Consider the following 16,965-nt stretch of genomic DNA (forward strand, 5'->3'; position numbering starts at 1 on the left):
CTGAACTTGCAATGATTGAACTCCGTCGAGGTGAAATTTACAACAAAAAATATAAGTTCAGGTATATTTTGGCCAATTTGAAAGTTCAGGTGAAAATTGCAACTTTTATCAAAGTTCGTGTATTTTTTGGCTATAACCCCTTTATTTATTATTATTATAATATTTATTTTGAGCACACTTGACTATAATGCGTACACAGTTGATTCAATTTGTACACGTTTGATCAAAATCAACCGTATAAATGTGTGCATAGTTGAACAATATACACAGTTGACATATTATTTATAAATTAGCTTAATTATTTCTTATTAAAATTAATTAATATTTAATTTTGTTAATTTGGATACTTAATTAAAATACTAATTGAGCTTATTATTTAATTTTTTATTAATTAATTTATATATTCATTTATTATTGTTATAATATTTATTTTGCGCACACTTGACTAAAATGCGTACACAGTTGATTTTAATTGTTGTGCACAGTTGAAAACACATTTACTAATTTATATGCACTTCTTTTGCAGATATGTCGTCAAGACGTGTAGCAATTCGCCATGGTGGTCATTGGGAGAGATCCAATTACATAGGTGGGGACGAGGTTCTTTTATACATGCCTGTGGGTTTGTTATCCTATGATAATCTAGTACGAGGGATTAACGAGCAACTGGATTGTGATGAAAGCGCCTCTGATTATTTGTTTCATTATCTGACGAGCATGAGCGATGGTAGGAGAACAAAAGTTGCCTTGAAAAGTGATACAGATTTTTTTCGACTGCTTTTGGAACAGAATGACTATCCAGTAGTCTATGTTGTCAAGAAAGGCTAGCAGCCAACTAGAGATGTAGAAAATCACACAGAGTCAAGGTGTTTTGGTGACGGCAAGCGTCAAACAGTCAACGCGCATGCTCAGATAGTGTCTTCCGATGATGAGTCTTCAGATGATGAGTCTTCAGACGATGAGGTCGTCGACAAGCGTCGTGAAGAGATAGTGTTGGCGGCAATCCATGAATTTACAGGTTGGATTCGCCAACCTGGTCACCTCGAGAAGATGATTGGGAATTGTAAATTTTCTTCTGATGATCATGGTAACAAAGATGTGCCTGCTGAAGATGACGTTCCTCATTCAAGTAATGAACTCCGCAATTGGTTGATTGTTATCCCAGATTTTGATAATGCCTTACCATTGAATTGGGCTGAACCATCGTTTCCAGATAAAGACCAACTTGCGGTGAATGCCACATTTCGGTCTAAGGATGAGTTGGCAATTGCTGTAGGGCTTTATCACATGGAGAAAAAAGTGGAGTACGCGGTGGATCGATCCACCATCAAACGTTTGGGTTATATCTGCAAACATGACGACGAATGCCCTTTCATGTTGCGTGCAGTACAGGAAGTTGGACTTTGGAGAATCATTAAGTTCATTCCAAACCACACTTGTCGTTCGAATTTGACTCGCACTGCTCCGAGAATGGTGCCGTCTAGAGTAGTTGCTGCATACTTTTCACGAAAATTATCGGTGGAGAGGATTGTTCTAAAACCGAAAGAGATGATGGATGAAATGCTTAGGCTATTTGGCATTCGGATGGGCTACAAGTTTGCTTTGCGGTCCAGGGATATTGCTCTAGAGATGATGTATGGTGGGTTCGAGCAGTCTTATCAGAGGCTCCCGACTTATTTATACTTGTTGGGGGAGCGTAATACTGGGACCATATATGATGTTCAGACTACTCAGACGGGTGAGTTCCGCTACATGTTTTTAGCTCTTGGACAGTCTATTCACGCCTTTCAAAATCATCTTAGGCCTGTCATTGTAGTAGATGGAACCCACCTTAAAGGAAAGAACAAAGGGGTTCTCTTTGTCGCAGTTACCAAAGACGGTAACGAAGGGGTCTTTCCACTTGCAATTGGTCTTGGTCCGATCAAGAATGACGAATCATGGACATATTTTTTCTCGATGCTGCGTGCGAGCCTAGGAGATCCACCGGATGACTTACTGATCGTGTCTGATCAACACACGAGCATCCGGAGTGCCATTGAGTCCATATACCCGAATGTTGCTCACGGATTGTGCTTTTATCATATACAGAAGAACTTGGCGCGATTTGGCCGTCACGTAGCTGAAATTTATGCGCGAGACGGGCTATCCAACCACTCTCCAAGTCATCCAATGGTATGCGAGGAGCTACTCTTCGAGCCAAGCGCTCCAAGTGAGCCTCCTCGTCATCTGCATGCTTGCATGGATTGCCATGCAAGCAACAAGTAGTAGATGGCTGTGGTGGCTCTGGAGAATGTCTCCTCTGCCGCTTCTCGGCTGCTGCACTCGGCTCGGGATGATGTCGCTTCTCTACAGCAGTTCTCGACTTGGGTGCGGTCTTATGACATGGCTCTCGTCTTCTCTTCCTCTTCGGTGGCTCATCAGACTCCTCCTCAATTACCTCAACGTCTTCGTCCACTAGCAGTTTTTTTGCGGCATGCCTCTTCGAGGGCCGAAAAGTGACTGCCATCTGCTGATCTGTACCTAGGCTGATAAAGAACTCATGGCCTTCTTCCCGAGGAGTAGGTACCATAGGCCGAATTATAAGCTACACAACATCAATAAAAAGTGTTAACAAATATCTACTGTATATGATAACTTCTACTGTGTATGATAACTTCAACTGTGTAATAATAATCTACTGTGTATAATAACTTCTACTGTGTATGAAGTGTTCAACTGTGTAACAACAATTAACTGTGAATGACATATATCAACTGTGTATGAAGAATTCTACTGTGGGAGAAGTAATCAACTGTGAACGACATATATCAACTGTGCATGAAGAATTCTACTGTGGGAGAAGTAATCAACTGTGTAACAAAAAACAAGTGTGTAAATGTAATCAACTGTGCCCTACACAATATTGCTTAACTGTGCAAACTATCGAAAAAATCAGAAAATGTGATGCCCCGCTCTTTTAAATACATATTAGATTAAATATGTGCATTAGTTATAAAATTCTTTTAATTATTTATGGTGATTATTTTGTTCAGATAATATTATTTCAGCAAAAGTCTGTATAAGAGATACAGAGCTGCGATTTAATATTCAGTCATGAATGAAACCAATAATTAAATTTATTGGTTTAACTATACGTTTGAGACTTTGTTTTACCAGTTTATTGATTTAATCAATATTATTAGAAAATTTAGATTTATAACCGATTTTATAAATCGTGTTATTTAAATCAAATTGCTAGAATTATAACTTGAGATCATATGCATAATAATTTTATTATTTCGCGTTATATGTGTTAAGGTATTAAGTCGCGAATTAATTCCGACTTTCACGTATTAAATCTCAAGATTGAGGATTTAATTTATATAAATACGACGAGTATTTATTAAACGAGAATTGGAGAATTATTACAGGAACTAGGAGAAACTAGATCACGGCACTACACGTATGTCTCGATTTTTCATCCAACACATCAATTCCTACACTATTTCCTACACTATTCCCTACACTATTCCACCTTCCCCTCCAACACCTCATTACTGCAAATTTTTTTTAAAAGTTGCATTATCTTCATGCATGTGTAATTGCTCCATTTTACTACATTTTCTTCCATCTTAAACTCTTCTGCAAAAAGTTCAGTTTATCACCAACTCTCTCCTACAACTATCTCGCTACATATATGTAGGGAAAATGTTTTGACACCTCTAAAACTATACACCATTTATCCAAAATGCCCCATACTATTAATAATAGCCAAACAATATGTGAACTATCAAATGTTTAATCATATCTAACATCTTTCATAATGTTGATTGGGCATTAGTTCAGCAGATGTGTCAATACATCATGAGGTGGAATACAACTACAAAAGAGATAACAATCATGCACAATTTCTTGACAGTAACCATCTCTCTCTCTCAGTATACGGGGAAAATGTTTTGACGTCTAAAACTATACAACATTTATCCAAAATGTACAATACTATCACTAATAGCTTAACAATCAATTTTCAAAAGCTTCAGCACGCCGAGAAAGAAATTTCACGGCAAGATCACAATTGTCAAAGGATGCAAATTTCAACGATCAAATCTTCAAAAGTTGCAACTCCCGGTACCAAAATTTCCACCATTTTGATTCTGTTGTCTGCAGAAACTCCTCTATAAATTGAGGAGAGTTCTGCAGAAGGAAGAAGTGCAGCAAGAGGTGTGAGGCAAGAGAGAGTTTAGGAGATTTTTTTTTTACTTGCAAGAGCTCAAGTGAGCTCCCTTCGCCGGGCCATTTCTTCGTCGACCGGCCACTAGGCTCTGAACCGAGAACGTGTACTCGTTCCTCCATCTTTAGGCTACCAAACCCAACAATCGAAAGGCCGAAACCTTCTCTATATTTTCCCGACCAAAGGCCACAATATCCTTCGGAGGCCAACGTCGAATTCCCGACTTAGCCACCGGCCAACTTACGGCCTTCGTTTCTCACTATCCTTACGACGAAAAAGGATCGAGAAACCACCGTTGTGTAGCCTGATCTATCTCGCACGAGGAAAACTAAGTCGTAGACCTTCGCGGCTAAACCCCATCGCGGAACGACGACCAGAAAAACCCCCGGCGAACAACTTCCATTAGTGCTCACTTGGACAAGGGTAAGTTGACGCCCTTATTTCGATGCATTCCCGTTTCTATTATATTATGAGAAATTTCTGGGGTATAGATGGGAGTGTGGTAAATATTCGTACAAAGTTTCATATCATTTGAACTTCGTTTACTACCCTTTTAAAATTCGAGAAGTCTACTGCCCGTATCTGCTAAAACTGTCGTCAGGCAGATGATTAGGTTAATTATTTCAGTAACCATATGTTGATATTTAGCTCTCAAATTTTTATTCTATGAAGATATATGTGTTAGCTATCTACATATAAAATTTGAGCTCATTCAGGTAACGTTTGCTATTTTTCAAAAATCTGGACTTTCAGTTGGCAGAAACTGCCGAATCTGGTAGGCGATGGGAAAATCGCTATATCTCTTAAACTACTTTTAGTTTTTCAACATACTTTTTTTTTTAATTAAACTAGACTCAAAGAGGTTTCGATTGATATAAAATTAGACTACATACGAGTTCGGAGTAAAAGCAGTTTATTAGTTGAAGTTGAATATATACAGTTTTGTTGAGATGGAAATGATTCAAAATAATTCCTACTAAGGATTTTAAAGTTTTATTGTTGATAAAATATCACTTTTAGTTTATAAATGAGCTATTGAGATATATAAATATTTTGGAGAAAGATTTCATGAGAACTTGTTGGTAAAATTATATTAGATGGAATAGTTGATAAATGAAATATTAAAGATTTATTAATTAAATGGTTAAAATATTAAAATTATTAGATCTTCTCGAAAATTTCTTTTTATAGTTAACTCCTTTTATTATTTTAAAATATTTTTACAAATGTTCCTAAAATCTCACAATGAAATTTTCATCAGGAATTAATGTTTAGAATTTATTAATGACTTATTAGTTCTTTTAATAGTAGCAATATATATATATTGATTGGCATTATTAAATGGGGAAAAGGAAAATATTTTATAAATTATTCTTTATTTATAATGGATAAATAAAGGAATAATATAAAATGGGTTTTCCTACATCCTCAAAGGTACATGAAGTATTTCGATAAAAGAAGAACGATTGTATATGAGTTAGATACAGTCGTTTAAGGAAATATGGGTAGTTAGAGAAATGAGTGAATAGTGATTCACTGCATTTGTTGTTATCTTTTCTATTATTCACTCGAACACATGTTTCGTGTTATCAAAGGTTCAAATAAACAAAAGCGCCTGAGTAACCTATCGCGCTAAGGAAAGAGAATCATTGTCTTAAGTAGCAAAACACTGCAATCAGGTAGGCATTACTTTCATATATATCAAATGAGTTTAAATGTTACGTTCAAGCAAGTTATTTCATGACAAAATCTTTGAATTGATGTTATTTCAAGTATTGTCTTGCCATAAAATGTTTCAATTTCAGTATGATATCTATCTGATATGGCTTTGCCAATTATCATGTAATCGAATTCGAGTCTTGAGCAGTTGATAGCTATCCTGCCTTGGCTAGTGTACACCAGTGACCGTGAGTCATCTAGCGGGTTGGCCGGTCAAGTGACCGTGAGAGGTGGCCACCTCTCCGGCACACAGATTCAGATATGATAGATTACAAAAGAACTTAGTCTGATCAGACGAACTTTAGAATCACAAATGAATTTAGTATGCTTAGGGCCTTTTTAAGTAAAAACCCTTGGTTATACTATTGAAATGGCATGACAATTTACAGTTATTATGTATGTATATGATTTTCGGCATATGTCTACTGAGTACCTTGTACTCAGCCCTGCATGTATTTCTAAATGTGCAGGTTGAGCAGTGATGAGTGATGATGGGGTGTCGTGCGGAGCTTTGTCATATTTACTAAATAAACTCTTGGCGATACATGTCTTCATACATGTATCACGTTCTCATTTCCGCTGCGAACACTCAGTTATGATGCAGTTTATCCTATTATGTTGGATTGTCAAATCAAGTTATTGTATAAACACTTAAATCGGATACTCATGACCGATTACTCGTTATTATCTATATATATGTGTGACTTATTCTCATATGATGTCTAAATCTTAATTTAATTCATTTATAATTATTTATCACCCCTTTCTGTCCCCTCTCCTAATTTCCCTTCCCTAGTCACGGTTTCCCGGCTTACCTATCCTTAGTTAAGTCCGGTCGTGACAGAAAACCCAATAAAACAAAATCTAAGAAAGGTTACCCACTACTACAAAAGTTTACATACATAACAGTGCATAGATAACGGTTTTTTTCAAAAACTGTTATGTATGAGCGCATTTTAGGAATAGATAACGGTTTTGCGAAAATCCGTTATCTATGTAGTGTTGTCTAAATGCATAGATAACGGTTTGAACAAATGCGTTATGTTTTTGCGTTATCTATTAGTTGCATACATAACGGTATTACAAAACCGTTGTGTCACCATTATCTATGACCATCTTTTATAACAGTTATTCATAACGTTAAAGAACCGTTATGTATAATAGTCATTTACAACGGTTTTTGAACCGTTATGTATGAGCGTCTCTAAAAACTGTTATGTATAATTTTTTTTATTAATTTTTTTTAAAATAATATTATATTATCTTATATTATATTATAGTAAAAAAATAACAAATAAATTATTTATCCTAAAATTTGAATTTATTCCTAGATATAGACTTTGAAAAATAAAAAATTCATAACATTTTTTTATTTTATTAACACTTATATAAAATCTAAATTAAAAATCTAAATTAGAAATCTAAATACCAAAAATTGAATATTAAAAGTGAAAAAAAAAGAAAAAAACAAAAAAAAATTTAGAAAATTTAGAAATTAACCCCCCAAAACTAGAAGCCCTAGTTTTGTTCGTCCTCCCTGTCTCTCTCGACTCTCTCTTTCCCCTCTCGACTCCGCCACCGGCGCCGCTGCCCCGAGCCAGCCCGTCGCCGCCCACCCTTGTCGCGCTGCGTCGCGCCGCTGCCGCCCACCCTCGCTGCGTCTCATCTCCGCCCCAAATCTCTCTCTCTCTCTCTCTTCGCGATCTCTCCCTCTTTGAGAGATAGTCACCGCCGCTGCCGAGGCAAGTTCCGGCCACAGAAGCACGCCCCCCCCTCTGTCCTCCCCGGCCGCAGCAACGTCAGCCACCAAGCTCGTCGCACTTCCCTCGTCTCCCTCTTAATCTCCTCTCTCTCTGACTCAAATGCACGCACACCATACCGCGCCTGAAATCCTAGATCTATAATCTACAGCCACCTCCCTGTCGATTCCCGTCGACCGCACGGCGGGAAGGCCGCCACCTCCGAGCGCAGCCCAAAGCCCCCTCTGCTCTCCATACTCCGGCGACAACAGCGGCTCCTTGCCGCCGCCGTGCCCTAGCTTCAATCCGCCGCTGAACTCCCTCTTCCGGCCGCACCACCTGTCTGACCACCACAACACCAGCCCAGCCGCCTTCGTCGCAGCGCAACACCACCGCGACCCACTCCAGAACCGCTGCCCCCCACCATCTCCCGGCATCTACACAAGGCGGCTTCGTGCGCCTACCCATTGTTCCTATCACGAACGCCGAGGAAGAGCCACCAGTCGGCGCGATTCACACCATACCAGCAACGCCAAACATATTGGAGGTATTGATTCGTTCTTGACATTATATAAATACAAGCACCAATTATTTTCACTGCTTGTGCTAATACATGTTTTTCAATCTTGGCAGAGGATCACTGAGATTGCTGGAGTTGTTGTATCATTCAACCCCAAGCCCATCGAGGTGAATCTATTGCATCTTTTCATGAATATTTTTTAGCAACTTAGCTTATTATTTCCATTATCATAGTTGTGATTCTTATCTTTTAGGTGCAAACCAGGATTCCACACAATTCCTCTCTCCGCTGTAAGATTTGTTTCTTCCATTTCTAAGCAGATGGTTTACTACAGTTATTGGCTCCATACGTGAATACATTTTTTCTTCTATAGTTCATTATTTGGTTCTGCATTGTGGTATAATTTTTTTGGTATTTCGGTGCTTTGAGCTGCTGTTCTGTGCAGTGTAATTTTAGATCTGGTTTGAGGTTTTATTTCAAACTTGTTTACTAGAAATTGGGAATTGAGTTTCTACACATATTCTCTTGCATTTGTTTGTTTGATAAGCAACTACTAGTTAGGTTAGAATATTAGTATAAAATGATTGTGGTTTGGCAGGTGATGGTTCTGAAACAAACTCTTGTTTATTTATTTGTTAGATTGTGCAGTCAACTCTATTTCATGTGCCAACATCTCACGTTAGTGTAGCTTTGCAAATTGCCTTAGTATTTTGCTGTTTGCACTCCAGAGCAGATTAACTTTTTTGCTGATCTAAAATTCATAAAAGCTTTAGGCTAATTTGGAAGAATGATATGTGTTGAACGTGAGGTTATGGGTCACACACAGGTTTTGAGGAGTAGTGATGTAGGGCAGCCAGTATGTTTATAAGACCCCGAATTAAGGATTTGAAGCAACCACTTGGTTTGTATACATTCCGATGCACTAGACAGAAGTTCATACTCTGAAAGGGCTTTCACCATTCTGATCAGCAAAAGGGCAATAGTATTATTTCTGTTTTGTGTTTATACTTTATTTTGTGTTCTAAATCAACAAAGAACATCAGTACTTTTTATTTCTGTTTTGTGTTTATACTTTGTGATGATATTTTTGTATTGTGGGCTGAGCAGCACTCGTTATCATTTTCTTGATGTTTCCAGATATGCAATGTTGTCGTTGTTGCTGGCTACCTTAACGCAACTCTTGTGATTCCAAATTTTCATTATCACAGTATCTGGAGAGATCCGAGGTGAGTAACACAGTTATCAACTGTATGTGGCTAATTAGTTAACTAAAATGTTTCCTTATGTTTCTATCACACTGATGCAAATATGAAATTTATGTTTCTATGATTTGTGCCACATTACATGTGCATTCATTTGATTTATCATATCCTTCTAAGTATGTATTTGGTTTGGTTGGTGTTATTAATGAATATTGGGAAATATAATTAATCAAATTAAATTTCTTTCTTTCATTGCATCTATTGGTTATAATTGCTTTATTTTTCTAAAGACATGATATGGCTTGTATAACATACATTATGGGTCCACTTCCCGTGATTCGCTAAGAGATTCCAAACAAAAAAATAAAGTAGATAGAGATGTTCTATATTGGATCTCCCTTAAGACTTAATTATTATTTGAGCTTTATTTGATTCTTTCTGATCCGTTCTTAGATACACCTTTAATAGTCAAAAGGGGAACTAGGTTTGAGTTTCCTTATGATACTCTACATAAACTAGGATGTCTTAGCTCATGGTTTTTAAGTAACAAGGTCCATCAAGGCACCAAAACTTTTTTTGGGCTTGATCACTGTGTGGGTGAGCCTTTTTCAAAGTAAGGTGCAAAAGTATGACCTTTTGAGTTATAGGAGGTCACAAAACAAATGGATGCACTCTTTCTCCACCTAGGACTCAAGTGGCATGTTTCATTTATGTGAGGCCTATATACTTATTGTTTCTAAAATAACCTGGTTGGTTTCAATTCGTGGTATTGCCTTCATGTTACACATCTGAATTCTGGTATCACTCTCTTTCCCTTGCTGAGTGCTTGTGATGTACAAGGACTGGTTTTCTGATGCCTGCTAGTTAGTGGATTGATGCATCTATCTAAAGTGTAGAATCCAGATGTCTGATGTTTATTTATTTGTTAGATTGTAAATACTTTAATCCCCATCATTGCAGCTATCATCTCAGATTTATTTGTTGGCTGCTTCTCTGTCATCTGTTTTTCCTCTCATTTCTTTGCTGGAAGATCTTATACTCTTGTGAAAAAACAAAGGAAAGAAATAATTAATGCAGGGAGTAGTGCTACTTCTACTAAGTGCGGCAGTGAGCCATTTGTGACAAAAGTGTTTTGGTGTAACTGTAGGTTCAGTGCTGAAGAGTCTAGAAGAGTTTGGAACAGAAGGTTCCATGATAAGTCCATGGAAAAGATGCTGCTATTCTTGTCCCTGGTGATGTAGTTTGTATAAAATTATATAAAATTGGGCGATATTAAGAAGCTGGTGCTTGTATGGTGGGAGAATTGTTAGACAGAAATGTATGTGATGTTTACTACATGCGCATGTAGTAAAACCTGTATTAACAGGCAACTTGTGTAGTTGGAATTGTTGGATGCTATGTTATATATGCTAATATTATCTTGTCAATGTTATTTTATTATTTGAATTTTTTTATTGATTTTTAGATATAAATAAAAGGAAAAATTGAGAATAAATAAAAAATATGCGAAAAACTGCCATCTAATACATGCAAAACCGTTATCTATGTTTTACAAAGATAACGGTTTAAACCGTTATAAAAAGTATAAAAAACTGTTTACTATGTTATGAGAAAAAAGAAATATTATATAATACATAACGGATAAATTCTAATACATAACAGTGGAAAACCGTTATCTTTTTCTTACAAAGATAACGGTTTAAACCGTTATAAAAAGTATAAAAAACTGTTAACTATAATATGAAAAAAAATATATATTATGGAATAGATAACGGATAAATTATAATACATAACAGTCGAAAACCGTTATGTATAATCAATATAGATAACGGTTTTATAACCGTTATGTATGTGTGGTTGTTCTGTTATCTTTTCCCTTCATAGATAACGGTTTTTAAACCGTTGTGTATGACATATATCATAGATAACACCACTATACACAACGGTTTTTTTGCTCATAGATAACGGAAAAAATCCGTTATCTATGAGCGTTTTTCTAGTAGTGACCTGACGATCGAATAACTCTGAAAAGTCAATGGAAGGAACAGCACGCGTGTCCCAGTGCAAACAACGAGGAATGCTCATCTCGCTATCACGATTCCCACACAAGCCTCCCAATTTGGGTATCACCTCGTACGACCATATCTGAAAAGCCCACACAGGGCCAAAGATATGGTAAGTCTTTCTATTGTTCTTGATTTGGTTTGGATGCTTTACCAAGACACTCATTTGATGGCATAGGATAGAAAAGTTGTACGATCCCCAAGGAAAACGAGCCCATGCCTCGGAGTCCTCTACTAACGCCCATACCCACTCATCAATCCATATGCTCTCCCCACGACATATCAAAATATGATATAAGATGAGTATGTGGGCAACCTTTAACAAATCTTCCGGGTCCCTGAACAATCCATCATTGAACTTTTGTTCTAACGTGTTAATACTCACTCTCTTACCATCAAAATGACGCATGTACAAGCTGCTCTGGGGGATGACATGGTCCGCTGTGGTGTCAAAGTCCGACGGGCCAAACCTAAGCCCCGTCACCAAGGCGTAATCTTGGGCGGTGAAGCTAACCTCATGCCCACCCACAAAGAACCGCTTCTCGAACTCTGAGAAGCTAGCATCATGAAGTTCCCGAGCAATGAGCTCGGACAGCGCATTATTGGCGCTACCGGAGCGCCGCAATTGGACCAGATGTCCAAAAACTCCGTCTAAGAACCGTTGCTTTAATTCACTACTGCCAATACCGTGCAGTTTCTGTCGAACCCTATTCATGACCTCCACACGCACATAAAGATTTATGCGCGCTTGGTATTCCCTCATATTGGGTCGAACCCATCTAAATCGAGGCTGCAATAAAAAAATTAACAAAATTTAATTCAACTGTTTACGAAAATGTGCAACTGTGTATTAACTATTCACCTGTGCCCTAATTTATTCAACTGTGTAACTGTGCCCCACAATTTCATAATCATATACATTGCCCCACAATTGCCCCCAATTCAACAATAATTAACCATATGCAACTGCAAAATCACATACATTGCCCCACCATTGCCCTCAATTTATAGTCAAATTCCAACTGAAATTTTAAAAAAATGACAACTTACTTCTTCAATTATACTTGCAGCCTCATCTTGCACTTGTTGCTCTTCTCCCGTCGCTGTTGATGGACTTCCAGTGGCGTTGGTGGGGTGCTCAGCTTCCTCACCTCTCTCGGACATTTTTTTTCGCACCAAAGAGGGTTTTTGGGAGAAGAGAGAGGATAATGAAATCTAATAAGAAATGGAGGGACTCGTCGCTGCTGGGAGCCTACTTCGTCACCGTCGTTCGCTGGAGTCTTCTTCACCGCCGACGCCGTTCGCTGGAGTCGCCGTCGCTTCGCTTTTCGCTGGAGTCGTCTTGCCTTCGCTGTATGATAAATGTCGTCGTCGTCGCCTTCGCTGTTCGCCGGAAGTCGTCGCTGGAAGCCGCAGGGAGTAGTGGTCGCAGCTGGAAGCCGTCGCATCGCCGATGGTTGGATGTGAGGAAGAAGAAGAAGAGCACGAGAATTTGAAATGAAGAAACCGTTCAGTTCATGTTTTAATTAGGGCTCTTTTCTCTTTTCTTTTTTTAATTGTTAATGCAAATTTCAGTTTTTTTAATTGTTAAGTCAAATTCCAGATTTTTATTTTGTTTTATTTTATATTTTGTAAGTTAAGATTTATTTTAGTTTTCTTTTATTTTTATTTAGTTATAAGTAAGGGTTGTTTTGTCTTTTCAATGGCTTTTGACCCCTAAAGTCGTGTATTATAAGTGGTGGCTATATAAGTCCTAAACTATGTCATTTTGGTTACTTGTGTCTTTCTCCCAATTTTAAATGTGCAAAGCTGCTATCAAAAATCATGGAAGGTTAATTATTTGAATTTTTATAAAAGGAAGATATTCATTGACACAATATTCTAAAAAAAAAATCCAATATTTTCCTTAATTATTAGTGATGCTAATTAAGTAAAATACTAATTACATTAAAATATACTCCAAAATATACTTCATCTGTCCCATTAAAAATTGCATGTATTTCATTTTGGGTCGATCCACTATAACTGACATGTTTTCACAAATGGACAAAATTTAACCTTTTAAAAAGTGTAGGCTCCACCATTTTTTACTAATTTACACATTCTTCTTAATTCACGTGCCGAAAAGTTTTGAGCCACTTATAATGGGACGGAGGAAGTAATAATTATAGATTGTTTAACTGTATTACAAATTGACATAATTACTCTAATTATATACTCCTATTATGTTAATTTATCACTACTCTCAATTAAATACATGATTTTCCTCGAGAAGATAATAATACGTATACTACCTTGAACTGCAAAATCTAATAAGTCTTTGTTTTTTTTAGGGGAAAGAAACACTCTTATGACTCCAAACAGGGGCGGACGCACATAGAGTCAAGGGAAGGCAATTGCCACCCCTTGATTTTTGATATGAAATACCTATATTACCCCTCATTAATTATTTATTTATAAATATGTCCTTAATATTATTTTGGAAGCTTGTTTAGTTGTGTTTCTAATGATGCTATTATACATAAGTTTCAAACTATGACGAATCATTGTGGTTAAATATAGATTGAATTTCTATGGATAATTTATATATATATATATATATATATATATATATATATTTATATATATTTAGTTTCGTTTGATATAATTTTTTTTGCCACCTCTTGATAGAAATCCTGCGTCCGCCACTGACTCCAAATCATAAAGAGCAATATTTGAAAGCTAGGTTGAAAGAGCAATAATTCTCTTTTGGATATTCATCTTCTTCATAACTCTTACCATAGTTCTTATTCGTTATGTGATGAGTTGTACGAGACGTTTGTTCATGCCTGTAATAATGTGGTATTAGAGTTTTTTCATATTTATCGTGAAGCTAATAGAGCAACTCACGAGCATGCAAGATCTAAGTTGAGAACTGCTTTCTCATAAATGGGAACGTAGACCGAAAAAATGCTCACTTGAGAATTGCAAAATGCTGCTAGTGCTATGAAATATGAATACGATAAACATGAATATATTGATTCTGTCACATCAAATGCTCACTTGACAACTCATCTCTATACATGTCCACAATTTAATTGGTTCCCATCTACGCGCTAAAAATTTCAATCGCCACCCAAAATATCATTTCTTGTATTTATTCATTTTTTCTGATAAGAATGATTATTTTAGTCCAATTAAAACACATCACCACCCACAACTGTTTGTTTGCAGCACAACCGGTGAGCCCTTGTATTCTACTTGTTCACATTCCAAATATCACATCATCGGATCTTCGCGTCCCTATAAATTCCCGAGCTCATTAAATTCTTATCCTTATAATAAATAAAGCAAAAGAGTTAAGGTTGCTGTGCATATAAAAATGGCATCCTTATGGTTGAATAAATTAATATCAGCATATTTTTGTTGCTTGTGTGTATGGTTTGTTGTGAGTAGAGCTCAAACCACACCGGCTATGTACGTGTTTGGCGACTCACTGGTGGATGCTGGGAACAACAATTACTTGCCACTTTCCCTAATCAAAGCCAATTTCCCATACAACGGCATCGACTACGCCGCTAACAAGCCCACCGGCAGATTTTCCAATGGCAAAAATGCTGCCGACTTTCTAGGTGACATTAGTATTCATTTTCAATTAATTGTCTTCAAATTTTGATATTAGTTAATAGAAAGGAATTTGAGATTTTGTTGATTAACGTGATTGATTATATATATGTGTGTGTGGAGTGCAGCTGAACAATTGGGTTTGTCAACACCGCCGCCGTATCTATCACAGCCTAATAATGCGTTTCTTAAAGGAGTAAGCTTTGCTTCCGGTGGAGCCGGAATCTTAAACGCCACTGATCAAGTAAGTCGAATTCGAAAACACTAAAACCAAAGAGTTAAATATTCAATCCAATTCTATGGCATATAAATAAATAAAACAACTAAAGTATATCAAAATGCAATGAACGTGGATCGAACACGCGTCCAGGGATGGATCTATAATTTTTTTTTTATTGTAGAGACACAAAATAAATATAAATATAAAATACGCTAAAAAAATTACTCCATTTGAAAAAACGCAAAAACTCCCGTGAAATCGATTTCACGGTAAAATCGGATTTCAAATGGCACTGCTTCAACATACAAATGACACTTTAATGTTGAAGTAGTGTCATTTGAAACCAGGTTTCACCGTGAAACCCATTTCACATGAGACCACCTGTTGAAAAAAAATCTCATTGTGTGCTGCACACGGATTTTAACTAAGTTGTTAAAGTTATTGTAAGTAGAAATGTAAAATAAGTGTACAATTTGTAGGGGTAGTGTTAATATAAAAAAGTAGAATAAATGTATATTATTAGTTAAAAATTCAAATAAAAGTAAAATTCATAGATAAATAAGATATAATAATTTTAAAAATGAAATGGATTTTGTTTTTTCATAGACAAATAAAAATGGATAAGTGGAACTCTTACGTGGACAATAAAAATGGATAAGTGAAACTCTTACGTGGACAGAGGGGAATACTATGGAATGCATGAGGATTGAGAGTTTTATTATGTAACTTTTGTTAATTATTTCAGAAAACCACGATCTCTCTGCCTCAACAAGTGGGATACTTCTCCACCGTGCATCAAAGACTGGTGAAAGCTATGGGAACGAAGCCAGCGCAGGAGCACTTATCAAAATCATTGTTTCCCTTCGTGATTGGTAGCAACGATATCATAAATTACTTCCAAACAAACTCCGAAATGGCGAAGAAATACACCCCTCAACAATACGTTACTCTCATGGTCTCCAACCTCAAAGAAGCGCTCATGGTAATTAACAACTTAAATAAAGCAACTAAATTAATTCAGATGCATCAATAACTAAAGTTGGTTTAAAAAAATCAGGGTGTTCATGGTCTTGGAGCACGCAAATTGTTGTTGGTGGGGCTAACACCAATAGGATGCGCTCCCAAACAAAGATATTCGAGTAACACTAATGAATGCAATGAGGAAGTAAACAAATGGTCCAACAAGTATAACTCAGAGCTGAGGCAGATGCTGCCTCAACTGCAGTCGGAGCTCAAAGATTTCCACTACTCTTATTTTGATGTGCATACCATCTTCGTCGACTTCATCCAGAATCCAACAACTTATGGTATTCTCTAACTACCTCAATCTCATCAGAATCAATTCATTTTATACGATTTATTAACTAACTCATTTGATATAGGTTTCAATGAGACAAAAAGTGCCTGCTGCGGACTGGGGAAACTGAGGGCCGATCTTCCTTGCACGCCTCTCGCTGTATATTGTCCGAGAAGAAATTCACATGTTTTCTGGGATGTATACCACCCTACGGAGGCGGCTGCGCGTATTTTCATTGCTAAACTTTTCGATGCCGCAGGAGATTATGTATCCCCCATCACTGTTAACCACCTACTTACTCTCTAGAACATATTCTATATATAATCTATTGATACCATTTCCACATTTGCATACAGTTTATATATGAATCTCGAGTGCAACTAACAAGTTAT

The 16,965-nt window shown here is 36.9% G+C and overlaps 2 protein-coding genes across 2 annotated transcripts; one reads left to right on the forward strand and one right to left on the reverse strand.

Annotated features, from left to right (window-relative positions):
- Positions 1-1,921: 1,921 nt before the first annotated feature.
- LOC131003707 (uncharacterized) lies at positions 1,922-12,617 on the reverse strand. The gene is made up of 3 exons (XM_057930252.1): positions 12,504-12,617; positions 11,398-12,243; positions 1,922-2,584 (listed from the first exon to the last, which is right to left on the reverse strand). The coding sequence occupies exons 1-3, from the start codon at positions 12,615-12,617 to the stop codon at positions 1,922-1,924; spliced, it is 1,623 nt and encodes a 540-aa protein (XP_057786235.1).
- Positions 12,618-14,745: 2,128 nt separating this feature from the next.
- On the forward strand, positions 14,746-16,918 carry LOC131003712 (GDSL esterase/lipase At5g55050-like). The gene is made up of 5 exons (XM_057930258.1): positions 14,746-15,064; positions 15,185-15,300; positions 16,022-16,258; positions 16,334-16,583; positions 16,659-16,918. The coding sequence occupies exons 1-5, from the start codon at positions 14,815-14,817 to the stop codon at positions 16,877-16,879; spliced, it is 1,074 nt and encodes a 357-aa protein (XP_057786241.1). The 5' UTR covers positions 14,746-14,814; the 3' UTR covers positions 16,880-16,918.
- Positions 16,919-16,965: the final 47 nt, after the last annotated feature.

This window comes from Salvia miltiorrhiza, unplaced genomic scaffold (genome assembly GCF_028751815.1).
Source record: "Salvia miltiorrhiza cultivar Shanhuang (shh) unplaced genomic scaffold, IMPLAD_Smil_shh original_scaffold_259, whole genome shotgun sequence".
In the NCBI taxonomy this organism is placed as follows: Eukaryota; Viridiplantae; Streptophyta; class Magnoliopsida; order Lamiales; family Lamiaceae; genus Salvia; species Salvia miltiorrhiza.

What these genes read in the sequence shown, in the direction of transcription:
- LOC131003707 (XM_057930252.1), bottom strand. Translation starts at nt 12,617, where the DNA reads ATGTCCGAGAGAGGTGAGGAAGCTGAGCACCCCACCAACGCCACTGGA. An exon ending in CTGCAAGTATAATTGAAGAA is followed by an intron (nt 12,244 to 12,503) that starts GTAAGTTGTCAT and finishes TTTTTATTGCAG; the next exon opens with CCTCGATTTAGATGGGTTCG. An exon ending in CAGAGTTATTCGATCGTCAG is followed by an intron (nt 2,585 to 11,397) that starts GTCACTACTAGA and finishes GATGTTGTGTAG; the next exon opens with CTTATAATTCGGCCTATGGT.
- LOC131003712 (XM_057930258.1), top strand. Translation starts at nt 14,815, where the DNA reads ATGGCATCCTTATGGTTGAATAAATTAATATCAGCATATTTTTGTTGC. An exon ending in AAATGCTGCCGACTTTCTAG is followed by an intron (nt 15,065 to 15,184) that starts GTGACATTAGTA and finishes TGTGGAGTGCAG; the next exon opens with CTGAACAATTGGGTTTGTCA. An exon ending in ACCTCAAAGAAGCGCTCATG is followed by an intron (nt 16,259 to 16,333) that starts GTAATTAACAAC and finishes TAAAAAAATCAG; the next exon opens with GGTGTTCATGGTCTTGGAGC.